The sequence below is a fragment of the Tasmannia lanceolata genome, unplaced genomic scaffold (genome assembly GCF_043159265.1).
Source record: "Tasmannia lanceolata isolate RefF3 unplaced genomic scaffold, GAP_Taslan_0.1 ptg000008l, whole genome shotgun sequence".
Classification (NCBI taxonomy): domain Eukaryota; kingdom Viridiplantae; phylum Streptophyta; class Magnoliopsida; order Canellales; family Winteraceae; genus Tasmannia; species Tasmannia lanceolata.
In genome coordinates this window covers 31276428-31293537 of record NW_027518685.1, presented here as the reverse complement: position 1 = coordinate 31293537, position 17110 = coordinate 31276428, and the positions used below count along the sequence as shown (strand labels likewise).

The 17110-nt window shown below is 37.8% G+C and overlaps 1 protein-coding gene and 1 long non-coding RNA gene across 2 annotated transcripts; both read left to right on the top strand.

The window, feature by feature from the left end:
• LOC143883563 (uncharacterized) lies at positions 1–2575 on the top strand. Its single transcript, XR_013252426.1, has 3 exons — positions 1–247; positions 382–489; positions 604–2575. It is a non-coding gene; the product is annotated as an uncharacterized LOC143883563 (long non-coding RNA).
• A 3814-nt stretch (positions 2576–6389) lies between these two features.
• On the top strand, positions 6390–16186 carry LOC143885180 (RNA-binding protein 2-like). Its single transcript, XM_077389221.1, has 6 exons — positions 6390–6667; positions 11211–11341; positions 11438–11741; positions 11850–11911; positions 13277–13358; positions 15764–16186. Exons 1-6 carry the CDS (start codon positions 6628–6630, stop codon positions 15874–15876), a joined length of 732 nt encoding a protein of 243 aa, XP_077245336.1. The 5' UTR covers positions 6390–6627; the 3' UTR covers positions 15877–16186.
• The last annotated feature ends 924 nt before the right edge of the window (positions 16187–17110 follow it).

The window sequence follows — 17110 nt, the reverse complement described above, 5'->3', positions numbered from 1 at the left end:
CACCTCTCATCGTCGGAGATATTTTATTACGTCTCTCAGTTCCCTTCTCTCTCTCCAACGTCTCTGCATCTCAAACACCGAATTTGAAGATCTCGCGAATCGGGAAAACACTATCCAACACATTTGTGTTCTTTCTCAGTTTTTCTAAGATTTCTTGGGTTTTTCATGAAATTTTGTTACGGCTTTCCAATTTTGTGGAGATTTTGTTTGGGTTTCTTGGGCTTTCATCTCCCCACAATGATTTTGGGTGTGTGTCCCAAAACCCTCTTTTTTTTTTAAATTTTACTTTAGGATTCTAGGGTTTTGGGGGTTTCTACAAACCCTACTTTATCTCTCTAACATTCCCTTGATTCTTCTTATTCCTTTCTCGATTGATTATAGGAACGAATGACTTGGGACTTGGATTTGCAGAGATTTGGGTAACATCAAAGGGGATTTTATAAATCCTAATCTTAACTTTTGTGAAATTCATCTCAAGGATTGGTTTAGGTGTGCTTCATTCGTCGGCTGAGGAATTGTGAAGTTTTATTTATTTCCTTTCTTCAATTTGATTATATTTATGTGTTTAACAACTAAGTATGGGTCGTTCTATCCTGGTTGTAGGAGTTCTCAAGCCCAAAATGATGGAGACCCATATGGCACAGAAAATGTATGTTTTTCCTTTCTTAAATGCATGGACAATATAATTTTGATTTTTGGGCTTTTAAGGCTTATAGTCTACACTTTAAATCTTTTTATTGAGTTGGTTCTTGGCTTTATTTTTTCCTGTATGATTGTGGATATTAGGGTTTTAAGTCTAAAACTGTAGAAGGGCTTTACATGGATGTTTCCTTTTCTATGTAATTTTGTTCGAGTTTTGGTTCAAATCCTCACTGTTTTTACTTATTATATTACCCTTTCTTTCTATAGTGAAACTTCTTTTACCCTTCTTACTTTGGTTTACACTTTCAAATCACCTTCTCCATGCCATGTAATACTCAATATGCACATGGCTTTGTTTCTCATATCTTTTCCATCCATTTTTTTAATGTCCACTTCTCATTGCTGGCTTTGTTTCTTTTCCCTATTTTTAACCCTTCCTAATTTTTGGGGTTTCTTTGAGAAGAGGTTGTGCAAACAGAGTTCTAGATTTCTTCATACAGAGTTTCCATCATGCTGATTTCATTCAGGTAAAGGCAATGATCTTTTTGGTTATAGATAATTCAAGCATAATATTTTGTAAAATTTCTCTCCTTATTGTTGTAGCATTCAACTGATGTATGGTATTCTCTTCTTTTTGCTATATCATGTCATCCCTGCTCATCAATAAGTGCTGGGGAATATATTTTTATGAGTTCCGAGTTGTTTGTCATGTGATATGAAACTGGATTTGGAAGTTGACAGATGCAAGGAAAGGATAGATATTGATAGTTATATAAGTTAATTAGGAACTTTATATATAACTCGAGGTAGTTCCCACAACTTTGAATTTCTTCGGAGCACGCAATATTTGTGTAGCTTTCTGCTCACCGATTTCTTGATTCATGTGGATTCTTTTATCTTATTTTATATGTTGCAAATGCATCTTTACCGAATTTCCATCTTTACCGATTTTGCATCAAGTTTATTGTTCTATTTTACAATGTTTTAATCAAAATGCAATGTTGTAAATTATTTCATCTCTCTATTGTCAATTGTTTTAATGCTTCTTATAATTAACCATTATCTTTTTCTTCATCACCCGTGCATCGCACGGGGTTTTTACTAAGGTATGGATTTACCTCTTTGATTTTATTTCTAAGCTATGTTTGTTTTCTCCCTTAGATTTCATATTCGGCCCACTATTATTTGTTTTTTCCTCACATCAAGTGATTTCATTATGCTTTTGGATGTTCTTTATAATAGTGGGTTATATTTTTAACCTTTTCAGTTAGTTACAGATGAGAAGTTGGAAGAGGTGGGAAAAGGCTGGCTGCTTTCTCTATCTTTTTTTTCCGATCAAGCTTATACTTAACATTTAGGAAAAAAACTACTTTACCCATACTTAGGCCTAGTTTGTTTTGGAGTTTGAGAATGGTTCTGAGTATTGGACTCACAAGCTGTTCTCAAATTCTAAAACAAACAGGGTCATACTTTTCCATTAACGCCGTGACTGTATTGCAAGAAAAATATTTTTTATGGAAAATTACATCGAGGAGGAGTTCGATAAGAAGCACGGACACAAGGCATTGCCACATCATCTACAATATTAGTATACGTTTCCCTTTTAGTTTGAATTATTTATGTGGATTGATGGGATTTTTTATACATTTTGCGGCATTTTTCTTCTTAATGATGATTTAGGTGCATTTCTTTCTTTCAGTGTTTGTGGATCATTGGCCCCACTTTTTTATCCATTTCACCCGCTTCACTTCTACGTGGCACCCTCCTCTTAAAAAAATAACGTACCGGTTTCCCTCTCTTTATATGTCTACATTTCTATCTAAATAAAAGCTAAAACGTCTCCACTGGCCAGTCGATTTCTTTATTAAAATACGCAAAATAATAGTCGGGATTTTTGCGTATAATTTACAAATATATCTTCCTCACAAATATATCTTCCTCATGAATGTTTCTTCTTTCTTTTCTTTTCTTTTTCAGTTATAAAGCATTTTATTGAGCTCTCCGTGCATCGCACGGCGGGTCTTTACTAGTATATATATATTTTAAATGGAGTGGGGCCCAACTTGTTCAAAGATCTAACAGTTCATTTGTTAGGCCCCAATGTACATACATCACCCCACGAAATGATTTTTGAGGCTCAATCTAGAAACATTGGGGCCTAACTATAGTTAGCAAAACTCTGTTTTAGACGGTTTGGACCAGCTAAAAATACATGTTTTAATTGGTTTGCCGTTTAATATTCTGTTTACTGTTTATAACTTTCACAGAAAAAAAAGGGAAATATTATCAGCACTACTGTATTTTGATGATCACACTCCTCATTTTATTAAAAGTACGGTAAGGCCAGCACTATAGGATGACCCAAACTATCCATTAGATGGGCCACAGCCTAAATAGGTTGTGCCCCAAAAATCATTGCCATAGGCTAATCCTAACCCTCCGATCAATATAGGCCTCTAACATTCAATTCCTCTATAGATCGGAGGGTTACGATCAACCTATGGAAATGATTTTTGGTGCACAACCTATTTAGGCTGTGGCCCATCTAATGGACGGTTTGGATCATCCTATGGTGCGGCACATACCGTACTTTTAATAAAGTGAGGAGTGTGATCATCAAAATACAGTAGTGCTGATAACATTTCCCAAAAAAAAAAAAAAAAAAAAAAAACTCTATTTTTCAGGAAAACATTTTTAAACGTATTAAACGCGTTTTCGGCCAACTTTACCCCATTATATTTTTTAAATGACAAACTTTTTATACTCATTTTCTGTGTTTCCATTTTTTTTACTACGTTTTTTTGGGCGATGACAAATTCGCACCCTTGTAGAATGATTCGCACCCCTTTGTAACATGAACTGTGGCAGACTTTAACGCGCACAAGGGGTGCGAATTGAAAATGTTTGAAATTTCAGGGAAAATGTGGGAGAGAACCCAATGCAATCTTGGGTGCCCTATGCATATATTTACACCTGCTGTTACAACCGGTTAACAGCATGTGTAACTGCCTATAACTAATCATATTTGAAATTCAAATAACACAACTAAAAACTAACTGTTCCTACCACCCTACAATCCAATGCTTAGATCCGTTGATCTAATATATTCTAACATGCCCCCTCAAACGTATGTGGTTTGGAAATCGACATACGTTTGATTACAAAAAAATATTCCCAAAAATTTAATTAAAATTGACCAATAGATGCACACTGCCGCTAGTGAATGTCTTCTGATGTTAGTGGCTGAAGACTGTTGCCGAATGTCTGCTAGTGTTGACCGACGCTTGCTTGCTGAAGAGAATTTTTCTTGCAAGATGAGTAAAGAAAAGCCTCAATGGGCGAGATGGAACTCGAGCCTCAATGGGCGAGATGGAACTCGAGCCTCGATGGGCGAGTCTTCATGGGCCAGTTTTTATGGATACCGATCCTCATGGGAATAAGTCATTATGGACTGTCAATGGGCAAGAGTGTCTCGATGGGCAAATCATAATGAGTCGATTTGAATTATCAATCCTCACAGAATAGAGAATTAATCTCTCAGGCATGCACCTAGAGACAGAGGTACCTCAATTGAGGAGAAAAGTATTTCGGGCACGCATCAAAATTAGGTACCTCAACTGAAATAGGATGAAGAAAAGAGCATTTGAGAAACTGGTGAGAGAGAGAGAGAGAGAGAGAGAGAGAGAGAGAGAGAGAGAGTCTAGAAAAGTGACGATTAGAGTCTAGAAGAGTGGCAGAAGATAAGAGAATAAGGTGACGACACTTTTTAAAGAAAAGGGTGCCATTATCAATAGATAGGTATAGGTTTTTTGCAACGAGAGGATTTGGAAGGGGGTGAAGACAATTGCTATCTAATCAAAGCTGTCAGTCATTATGAAACATTGGACTAATTGACATATTGGAGTTTGTGGTGAGAAGCAACAAGCAAAGGGAAAAATGGTTATACATCTTTGAAGGGGATTGAATATGGAATAGCTTGAAAATATGAAGAATATGGAGAAAAGTGAGTTATCGGACTGGAGTGCAATCCTTTGATTTCTAGTGCAAGAAGCAGCAATAAGTCCATGAGCGATGCTTTGGCGAGCGGAAAAGTGAGACTGGAACTATTTGTTGTTGAAGCAACTGCATAGATTTGGTGGCGCTAAAGGTTGAGAACGCCATGAAATCTGAAGGAGAAGGTGGGCGGATTTGAAGATAATAAAAGCAAGTAGCAAAATGGAGAAGAGAGGTAGCGAAGGGTAAGGATGGTGGCCTGGCGAGATCTTGATCTCTGAAGGTGGACAACAATGGCAAATGTTGGGGTTTTGATGCCGTGATTTCAGCTATGAGAACGAACATTCTTGAAGAGGGAAGAAGGAGAGAAGATACAACATCATGTGCTTATACATGGATTTGCAGGATTGCACTGAAGCATAGAAGATAACACAGCAGGCATTTGCACAGTTGGGATTTGAGAGAAGGGCTTCAACTTTTTTTTTTTTTTTTTTGAAAAAAAAGATGTTTTACGATGCCCAGGCTGACGACAAGATTTGCCATCCGCCGGAAAACGAACTCGCATGTTGTGATCAGGGCAATATCTTAGGCTTTGATACCATGAAAATGTTTCAAATTTCAGGGAAAATGTGGGAGAGAACCCAATGCAATCTTGGTTGCCCTATGCATATATTTATACAAGCTGTTACAACCGGTTTACAACATGTGTAACTGCCTATAACTAATCGTATTTGAAATTCAAATACCACAACTAAAAACTAAATTTTCCTACCACCCTACAATCCAACGCTTAGATCCGTTGATCTAATATATTCTAACACGAATCATCCTACAGGGAGTGCGAATTTATCATCTCCCTTTTTTATAATCAATATTGTATTAAACTTGAATTTTTCCCATCCCATTTTTTTTTTTTTGCCGAATCACATTTTGCTAACTGTGGGCCCAACAACAGACTTGTTTGGATCTTTGAACAAGGTGTGCTTCATTGTATTTTCCAAAATACAAGCTCACGTGCCAACGGATGTATTACACATGCCCCAACAATCATCTCCATCCGATGTTCCTAACCCTCCAATACGATACCTCATAAAAATCACTACTGTTTGAAGAGTTAGGATCATCTCAGGGAGATGATTTTTGGGCCAAGACCTATGTACGTTGGACTGCAACAAAAGAATGATTTGGATCTTCAGACAAAGTGAGCTCAAAGTTTTTTTCTTACAAAAAATGCACCTTTATGGTTTCCACCTTCTTCAAAGATCCAAACCATTCATTGTTGGACCCACTAAAGATTCGTGTGCAGAGAGAGAGAGTACAGGTTGTGAGAATAAGTATAAGTGGGGCCTACATTGTTCAAAGATCTAAACAATTCAATTGTTGGCCCGAGAGAGAGAGATTCAACTGGTATGTTGTTACAACCGGTAAATTGGGTGAATTTATCTTTTTCTGTCTGTGTTTATGTTGGGGGAGGGGGGTTGCAACTCGGGTCGGGTTTATCAGGTTGAGGCCAACCCAAGATAGCATTACCTCAACCCTAACCCAAGCCTCGGGTTGAGGATGGTCAACCTTTAACCTATCCCGCACTCTAAATCACTCAACCCTAGAACTACCCGTCTAACCTGTTGTTTCCAAATCGGGTCAGGTTGAGTTCGGGTTAACCTAGGGCCAAATAGAAAAATACAAAAACAACCATAACCCTAAGAAGAAATCATTATAAAATTAGAGGACGGAGGTCGGGTTCCCCAGAGCCTCAAGTCCTCAACCCTTAACCCATACTGAAATTAAATTGGGTTGGCTTTTCCCAACCCAACCCAAAGAATGAAAGAAACCCTTGCCGTGAATTAGGGAAAGTAGTCATAAAGTTAGAACAGGGTGGCCATGGTTAAAAGAGGGGGGATTTTTATCATCATTTATAGCGTATAGACTAGAAAGAACAGGGAGACCAAATTGATTAACCTTTTCCCGAACCCTGTTGAGAGAGAGAGAGAGATGGATGATCCCTATTGGAGATACGCCTCTGCAGAAAGAGGTATGCAATTTCCTTCTAACCCAAATCTTTGTTCTGAGTTTTCTTCTTTTACCGTTAGATAGATGGACAGCTTTGTAATTGAATCAAAGGGTCTATTAGGTCTTTGTATTTTTGGAGCAAGCTTTAATTCTCTCTCATTCCCTCTGAAATTTTACCCATCTCAACCCTTGTTGCCTGAAACTAAAATGGATATTGCTAGTGAGTAAGATATTGGGTCAACAAATAAAGGGTCTCCCAATGAGTTTAGGACTAAATGAGTCTATTGATGGTTTCTAGAGGACTAAATGGCCTCTTAGAAGAAACTTGTTCTTTCTCAAATAGAATTCAATGTGCTGCATGATTATTAGAGAAGAATGAAAATCTAAGAATCTGTTCACTCAACATGTTTTGGTTGGTGCATGGATAGGATAACATAGGATACTATTTCCATTGAAGATGATGCCAGTAATCAATGATGGGTAGTAGATGACAACTATTATGGTGTGAGCAAGTTTTAGCTCGATTGAGAGAATCTCTCTGGAAATCTGTTAGGAGCAATTTATTTGATCGCCATTTGAACATTTGAAGGGCGGCAACAGAAGGGTTAATGTCAAGGGATTAGTACAATTGTAGGTTATGGAAGGAGTGACAAAATATGTGTTCGATACTTCGATATCTTTTCTGAACAAAAAAGAATCAAATGTCATTTCCAACATGGGTAAATCAATGAAGATGCAATGCACTTCCTTCAGTTGTTTCTTATACAATATAGATAATTTTTTTGTAGAAGCAATTGAAAATAAAAGCAATGATTGGCGTAGGGAGGGTACTCACAATCTCCACTGGTAATTGATTGACCAATATCCTAGAATATGCTATGTCCAAGTGTTGGGTTTCTGCTGTTTTTCGTTCTTGTCCTTTATCTTCTTGTTCTCTCCCTGCCCCTCCCCATGATTTGAACGACAACTAAAAAAGTTATCTACATGATGAACCATATCGTATTCTTTCCAAAAATACAAAATTTATTCCAGATGCATTATTTTTAACTCCTTTCCCTGATCTATAATTTATCTTTATTTGGGGCTACCACATTCCACCAAAGGACCCGATATTGTTTTCTTTTTCTTTTTCTTTTTCTTTTTCATATCTTCATGCTTATTCTACATTTTTATTTGATGTATATTCATATTTGACTTTCATTGAGTGATATCCACGTATCTATGGGTAAAAGGATGGTTGTGTACCTATGTTACTTGGTAGTTGATAGTACTGTTTGCTTGTTTAGTTACAATTTCTCTTTTATTTCTTGTAGTAGATATTAATTTGCTTAATTAGAGACGTGTTACCATTATATCACGAATTCACGATTTAGGAGACTAGATAAAAGAGAGGCAAGCAGAAAACCAACATCTGATAGGCCTGACATGCTCTTTGGCACTTGAAATTTATTTGTTGTGTAAAGTGATCAAAACATATATACTCGTTGAGTAAACGTTTAAATAATCATTACAAATGTGAATCTATTTGGAATCCTCCCCCCCCCCCCCCTCAACAACAACCCAACTCAACTCAACCAAGCCTTTGTCCCAAAACTAGTTGGGGTCGGCCAATGAATCCTTTAGAAAATTTTGATGGAGAAGGTGAAAGAATCTACCCAACTCAAAGTGACTAAGTTTAATCCTAACACTAGTTGGGTTCGTGATGTAGATATTAGGAGTTATTTCCGCATTATTTAGTTTTTAGTAGTTTATTTCCATGTTATTAGTTCCCAACCTAAAAGATAAAAAACCTACTAAAATAAGAATTCCTAAAATAACATGGAAAATAAAATCCTATGAACTAATAACATGGAAATAAACTACTAGAAACTAAATAATGCGGAAATAACTCCTAATATCTGCATCAATTCGTCTACATGGATCATTTTCTTCCATTCTCTCCTATTCAAGGTCATGTTCTCTGTTATGTTCCTATCCATCAAGTCTTTCCTCATTGTTTCTACCCAAGTTGTTTTCGGTCTGCCCCTACCTCTTTTTACTCCATCAACTTGGCATGAGTCACTTCTTCTCACTGGAGCATCCAAAGGCCTACGTTGGATATGCCCAAACCATCTTAAGCGGTGCTCTCTCATCTTCTCCTCAATTAGTGCCACCCCCACATTTTTACGGATGTCTTCATTTCTAATTCTATCTAACCTTGTGTGGCCGCACATCCATCCAAGCATTCTCATCTCCGCTACACTCATCTTATGTACATGCTGCTTCTTGGTGGCCCAACATTCTGAGCCGTACAACATGGCTGGCCTCACAACTGTCTTATAAAACTTTCTCTTCAACTTGGTAGGTATTTTACGGTCGCACAGAATTCGTGAAGCATGCTTCAAGTTCAACCAACCTGCTCTTATTCTGTGGTTAATATCCTCTTCAATCTCTCCTTTCTTATGTAGGATTAGAAGGGAATAATGAAGAGGAGGCTGAGTTCAAGTCCCCTTGCTTGAAGAGGCTTTTGTAAGATGGTTTTTGTCTCGAAATTCAACCTTAAATCAAGTTAAAGAATTTTCAATGGGAAATTATGAACATGGTTTTCAAACCAAAGATTAGAAGGGAATAATGAAGACCCTCTGTAATATTTTAATGATCTAGACTATAGTGAATGTAATGATGAGGTGGCAGACTTCCCACTGGATTTTTTTGATGACGCTAGGCTACTAAACTACAATGTTTCTTTTGGTAGGTAAGTTGGGATTGAACCTCCGATCTCCAGGTTGCAGAGCAAAGCCTTGACCATTAAGTCAGAGGCTCAATCCCTCGTAAATTACTTGTTTGTAGGGATATTTTGGGGATTATTTGATATTATTAGGGTTATTTTGGTTTTTATTGCTTATTAGGGGTACTAGTCGTTTATTGATTGTTGGGTGCCTATTTATTGGCCAATTTACAGATTTTTGGTAATTTTGATGATTAATTGAGATTATTGCTTGAGTTCTCTTTTTTCTCCAGATTTCTTTCTTCTTCTTTTACTTCATCTTTCTTCTTCCTCTATTCTCTCCCTAGCCTACATCAAAGTGGTATTAGAGCAAAAGATCTAAGGCAACACCAAGCCTCTGAAAGATCGAGCGGCATATTGTCAGAAATTTCACCCCAAAAATCTGCCCCTTTTATAACAGCCCCTTTAGAGCCCAAACTAGTTTCTGTTTTCAACAGAAATAGCCCTTAGGAGGACCCTCCAAGCCCTTCCATATTCACCCAAAACTGTCCCTAAACTACTCCTTCTTCCACCTTCCGAGACCCAAAACCCCTCAGCCGAATAGACCCCTCTATTTCACCCAAACCCCAACCAGAAAACCCCCTTCCTGCTGCAGACTATCCTTACCAGCCCTTCCAACCTCTCTCTCTCTCAAGCACCAGAAATCCACCTTACCAGCCCAGTTCACGTCAAAACTCAGTCACCATATTGGGTTTTCTGGCAAATTTTTCCAGCGAACCGAAACTCCAGCTCACCGCTTCATCTTCGCTGCTTCAGTTTTGCCTACGTCATTGCCTGCGTCACGCGCTCACCGCCCCTTCATTTCCATCTTCTCTATCTTTTCTGGCTCGTCTCCTAGCCAGCATCTCCTTCTCTCTGTCGTGTGTTGGAGAAAGAGACTCAGTTTCCATTTTTAACAGAAGCTAATAAGCTAATTTACCTTATAATAAAAGGTCACATCCCCTCCCCCCCCCCCCCCTGCGGGCACCCCCTTGCCTTAACAAGGTCACTTGTCCATTCAACCAAACAACAAAAGGAGTAATTTCCAATCCCCCCTTAGGACCCTCTCCTCCTTTTCTTAGCTTTGTGGTTCACATGACTGACCTATTAGTTACGTGACTTATCATTTACGTGATTGAGAAGGAAAGAAAAGGAAAAAAAAAAGAAAGAAAGAAAAAAGAGAGGAGAAGCCAGGTTCCAGATCGAAACCATACTGATCCCGCGGATATTACGAACAAAGTTAAGGTCGATGTCCCTAGTTTCTATGGTAAATGATAGAAACGTGCAGCGAAACACGCTTCCCAAATTGGGGAAACATGCTTCCGTGTTTCAAAAATGAAGCGCGGACAATTCACGCTTTTGAAACGTGCTTCCCATCTTCCGAGGGCGTTTCTGGTAACTTTGCTTTGGAGATCCAAAATGGCATCTATGCTTTATGAGTGGAAGCCAAGCTCTTGCACCTTTTTATGAAACCTGATGTCTTTTTTGTTGCCTTTGGTCTTTACACTAGCTTTCGTTCGTTGTTCATTTCAAACTCTATAGTGCATGCTTGGAAATATATGCTTATGTTTGGTCTTTATATGTACAAGTTGTTTATTTACTTATGTAATGATGGGTGTTGAAATCGTTGCATATTCTATAAACTGAACATTGGCCCGCCGTTGATAGCTGCTCTATATCTCATTGTTCTTTCCTCCTTAGGCTTCCATGTTGTGTTTGTTTAATAAAGATTCAATTAATATTTTTATCTATTTCTCTAAGAAAACATTTTTCTCGATAGATACTCTTCCAGTGTTACATTTTCAATTGTGTATTCCAGTTCCAACAGACAATGTTCCGCGGACTGCTTTTCCGGGTTACTTGCCTTCCGGTAATTCTACCTTACCATCTCACAGTTTGTGGAGTGCCAGTGATCTTGGAGGGGCTTCTTCAGATTACCTACAAAAAGATGTAAGAAGTTCAATTAACAATTGATTTATATATTTCTTTCGTCATTATTATTGGGAAATTTTTAACATATGCACGTGGTTTGGTTGCTCTTTCCAGATATTACCATTCCGGTCTGGAGGTTATGGCTTTGATGATATTGCAGGCATTGGCAATCGTCCCACATCGGGACTTGGTGGATTAATTCCTGGTGCAAGCATAACAGGGTTTTCCACTTCTTTTGAAGATCCAGCTGTGATTGGCCAAAGACCGGATGTTGCTCGAGGGACCCCACCAGGCATTTCTAGTATACTTCCGGAAAGATCTAATCCCTTGAACAAGACTAATGGTCTATCAACAGATGGATCCAACATTCTATTTGTTGATGGACTCCCAACTGATTGTACCAGAAGAGAAGTAGCTCGTATCCTTTGTATTTTTTAATGTGTGATTCGGACTTGTACTCTCTTGCCTCCATGGTGCAAAATTTGCTCCATCCCTTCTTGTTTACTCCTTTGACTCTTACCCAAAGATCTTTTCCGTCCTTTTATTGGTTTTAAAGAAATAAGAGTTGTCCACAGGGAGCCGAGACGGGTATGTATATTCATTTGATCATACTTAGTCTTGAATTTAAAAATTGGGAAAAATACAGATACATCGCCTCAACTTTCTGACATTTTCAACGATAACCCTGATTTTTTGAAGTCGTCAATGACACCCCCTTAGTTTTCATTAATGTTTGTTACGTGACGGGATGGACGGGAACGAGAAATTGTCACGGGGGTGTCTTTGATGAATTTTGAACTATAGGGTGAAAAGTCAAGGGGTCTATCTACTTCATGGACGGTGAAAAGTTAGGGGTGTCGTTGATGACTTTGAAAAGTGAGGGTTATCGTTGAAAATGTCAGAAAGTTGAGGGGGTGTATCTGTATTTTTCCCTTAAAATTGTAGCTGCTCTTAGTAATAAAGTCCCTGAAATATGGCTTTTCCACCTTCCCATATTATTGTCATTTTTCTTTATAATATATTTTGAGTTATCTATATTGAATAGCTCAAAAACTTATATGACTATTGATTTTACTTATTGTATTTTGATTCCTATGCCTTGTCTACTTTATATAACACCTTCTATGTGTAAAATTCTCTTTCATGTTTTTTGAATGATCTCAATTTCTCTTTCATGGGCTTATGAAAACTTATTTTCTATTGTATCACTAATCAAATGGAATTTATGTCTATTCTCTTATGCAACTTGCCTTCTATGAGGTGTAACGTTCTCTGTCTTTACTTTTTCTTTCTTTTTTTTTCCTTCTTTTCTGCATTGTGCTCTTCATTGTATTAAATATGTTTTTGTGTTATCACTAAAAAGAAAGAAAGAAAAATTTGCATAAATCACATGTTTTGAATTGTAAGGTAAAAGCCCCATGTGGGAGTCTCATGACAACTCCTTAGTATGTTTTATAATTTGTCCCATGTATTAAAGATAGCAGTGAAAGAGTGAGACAAATTCAAACTGATCTTGCTTATAAATTTTCGTAGATGACATAGCTTCTTTGACTGTCTAAATATGATAGTTTCCTATCAATTTAACTAAGAAGATGAAAGTCATAGTTGATGGAAGTAGCGAGCGAACTGGATTGGTTTCCTTACCTCTAAATATGTCATTACCTCATTCTCTCCCACATTCCCTGAAGTGATCGAGATGCTCGTCTCTAGAACTTAGTCTTTTCATTTGGAGAATCTACTATTTTTATTATGTTGTCTCTCAAGAAGTCTTGATATTAGCAACCATCAATTTAGCACTTGGTAAATCTTCTATGTTGGAAAAGATTTTCTGCTTGAAATTTTAGGACCTTCCCATTTGTTCTTGATCTCTTACTTGAATTTTCAGATTGTAATCGGCTGATGTATTAGTTCCTCCTTTCTACTAAAATACTTTATGAAACTTTTAATTTGCAGAGTGGAGAAAAGGCTCTTGTCCTGTGCTTCGTTGAATTTAGGGATGCAAATTGTGCTACTACTGCTCTAGAAGCTCTCCAAGGTACATGCATTTTGATAAGGATTAAAGATCCGGTTATAATCTCTGAAATGTAAACATGTTATGAATTTTTTAAGACCAAGTATATTTAATTGGCGCAATTATTGCTTCATAGACTAACTTGTCTGGAATCATTCATTATTGTCATTCCATTTGACATCAAACTATTTTGGGTCACACCGTCCTCCACTACCTGTAACTGCCCAAAATAGCACTTATCATCAATGACTTCACTACAAAAGGGTGTTTCCTAGAGGGGCATTAAGGTATTTTGTTTCTTTTTGACTGTTATCTTTTTTGCAAAGTTCAAATCAAATTATATTTAAGAAAAGGCTAAAATTGACAGGCCCAAACTCTAGGTAAAGGTTTAGGTATTGCGATCCATCATCCATTATTGTCTGAAATGGATGATTCATGTTGAAACATGTCTTGAATCATTTATTGTTGTCATGTAGTCAGGAAATTATATCCGATACGAGAAGTTTCTTGATTATTAGCAGTGGAATTTGCTGTCCCCAGATATATTTGGGAGGCCCTATGAACTGGAAAAGAGGAGTAGGTGCTCTAAAAGGTGTGTCTACAAGGTGTTGGTTAAGGTTCTTGCAGATCACTTTTGTTCTATGCTGGAGAGTTTGATCTCTAGACACAAAGTGCATTTATCTATGGATGATAGATTCTCGTTTGCTTGATTATACCAAATGAGTGCATGAATTACTATCACAAAAGCGGGATTAGTACCATTCTTTGCAAGGTGGATATGGAGAAAGCTTATGATAGAGTGGAATGAAGTGGCTTAGATTACTTATTAGAGCGTATAGGCTTTGAGAGTAGGTGGAGGGGATGGGTGAGTGTTGTGTCTTCAGGATGGGGCTCTGTTCTAGTGGATGGATCACTTATGGTGCTTTTTAAAAGCTCTTGGGGTTTACTTCAGGGCAACCTTCCGTCCCGTATTCTTTTCACCAATGTTGGCAGTTTCTTTTCTTTCTTTTTTTTCTCTTTTTTTCTTTTAAATAATAGATGGCAATCTCTTAGCCAAATGATCGACAGATTGAAGATTGGTGGTCTTATTGCGGGCTTCAGGTTGGGCTTCCCTGGGATTGAGATCACTCACCTGCAGTATGCGAACACCACTCTTCCATTTATTTCTGCAGACAAGGAGAAAGTGATGCTCCTTAAGGAATTATAAGTCAACCCTTCATAATAGAATTAGAATTCAGAAGAATTTCATTTTCAAATATGCTTGTTCAAATTGAGAATAAGTGAATAACTATAATCCATAGTAGAAGCTTTTCATATTTCTCTATCTCCCGAGAACCTCAATTTAAATGTTAAGGCCATAGTTTCAAAACTTCCCCACGTCATTTGGACTCCTCTGAGTCAACTCCCTTTTACCTTGGCCGCTTTCCGCATTTTGTCCTACAAAGTCAACAAAAACTCCTTTGACTCGAGTCATGACTGCGTCAACCGAGTACTCAACCACATCGTGCTGAGCCAACTTGGACTTTCTTTGGCCGTGTTTTGATCTGCATCTGCATTTTGTAACACTGGTCAAGACCAGTTCTTACTCTCTCAAACCCTAACCACATAAATGATGGGCAGATGGGACCTAAATTCCCATATTTTCAACTTTTCTTAATATTTTTCTGATCTCTAGTATGCATTTATTTGACCTGTTATTTTAGTTTGTTGATCTGCCTATAATAATGCTAATTTTCTTTTTCATTTTGTGATTTTTTTCAATGTTATATTTGCTCTTTTTTTTTTTCACTATTTAGTTCAAGAATTGCAACTCAATGTATCAATGTGACATGTTAAGGTTTCCACTAAATGATTTTTTGAACTCTAGAAATTTTTTTGGTATGCTTTCTATATATCTTTCCTTTTTGGGTCTTGGACCAATGATTCATGTCATGTAATTGAGTTGCAAGCACCGTTTTTATATCATTTAAATTTTGACAACCTCTTTGTTTGTGTGATGGATTGAACCATTTGATTTATTTGTGGTCAGCACTAGCTCCACAAGTATGTGCATGTTTGATTCATATTTGTCTTCTGTGATATGGAAAATAAACAGTAAACATCTGCAGTGAAAAATAGTTCGCTAAGAACGCATTTCAAATCATTTAAAGTTGGAAAAACTTAACCCGGACAGGTGTCACTCTTTGGCTTAAAGTCACGGGTATGCTCCCAGTGATGAGAGTTCGAATCCCCCTGTAGTAAACCCGATGCGTGTGGTTTACAGGTGATTGCGCGCATCCATAGGGATTAGTCCCGCCCTAAAATGGGGGTGGGGATACCCTATGTCATAAAAAAAAGATGGAAAAACTTGATATTGAATACTCTTTTAGTTTTTAAGATAGGGCCAACCCAATCCATTAACTTGGTTTTCGCTACCGGGTTTCTTGCAGGGTACAAATTTGATGACAAGAAACCAGAGGCACCAGACTTGAGGATCCAATACGCGCAGTTTCCTTTCCGTCCTCCTGGTCACAGTGACCCGCGTTACGGGAGTGTGCGCTGACTCATCTACATTCACTGGATAACATATTACTTCGTTTTCACATTGTATCAAATTAAGAAGATTAGCTAGATATGCATGCATCAAATCAGCCATGGTATTGAAAATCTTGCCCACCATTTTGATTTCAGAAACCTTAGGTTCAGACATTTACTCAGACTCTTATTCAAAATAGCTCTTCAGCAAAAGATAGGTGTTGGGTGTTCTATTGCTACTTCTTATAAAGTATTGCTTTCCAACTCATATGGTCATGTTTTCCAGAATCGTTTATCCAAGCTGATGTTATAGTAAGAATGATATCATTTAGATTTTATACGGTGTGTGGCAGCATTTTTTTTTTTTAAAGTACTGTACGGCCCACTCCATAAGATGATCCAAACCGTCTATTTGATTGGCTACATTGTAAATATGCCATGCCCCTAAAATTATTTCCATAGGATGATCCTAACCCTCCGATCTAGCTGTGGCTGCACATTATGGGAACCTCTAAAGATCGGATGGTTAGGATCATCCTATGGAAATGATTTTTGGGGTACAACCTATTTACATTGTGCCCTAACAAATAAACGGTTTGGATCATCTTATGTGGACCGTACAGTGATTTTATATGGTGCATGTCAGGTGGATTTCTTATGTTTAAGTGCTACCCTACTTACTGTTAAACAGCTTCTTCTCAAGTAGTTTAAACTTATAGTTAGGGAGATTTTATAGTGTGTGCGTGTGCAAGTCCAAGTATTTTTTCAGAATTAGAGTGGGCCCGCTTCAAAGTATGATCCAAGCCGTTCATTCATTGGCCACCACAATGTAAATAGGCAGGGTCCCGGAAACCATCAACATAGGATGATCCTAACCATCCGATCGGTAGATGAACTGCACATTATAAAAATCTCAGTAGACCTGGAGGGTTAGGATCACTCTATGGAGATGATTTCTGGCACACTGCCTATTGATGTCGTGGCCCAACAAATGAACGGTTTGGATCATTCTTTGAAGTGCCCCCGCCCTCCCGACAGCCCCTTGTAGTGTAAAAGAGTAGCCATAAATGCACTAGATGGGCCTGTCCCAGGAAAGAAAAGGGGGCGAATATATCACTGAAATTTTTTGGATAAGTTTTCTTTTCCAAAATATGGTTATTTTTAATGGCTTTTATGAATAATATTTTGGTTGCCTCTTGTTGCCTTTTTGGAGAACGTACACTAGAACCATCTGCTGCTCTTTTGACCCTCTATGATAGAGC

Excerpts from the sequence above, each read along its gene's own strand:
- LOC143885180 (XM_077389221.1), top strand. The coding sequence starts at position 6,628 with ATGGATGATCCCTATTGGAGATACGCCTCTGCAGAAAGAG. Across the intron at positions 11,342-11,437 it reads CAGATTACCTACAAAAAGAT|ATATTACCATTCCGGTCTGG; the intron begins GTAAGAAGTTCA and ends TGCTCTTTCCAG. Across the intron at positions 13,359-15,763 it reads TGCTCTAGAAGCTCTCCAAG|GGTACAAATTTGATGACAAG; the intron begins GTACATGCATTT and ends GGTTTCTTGCAG.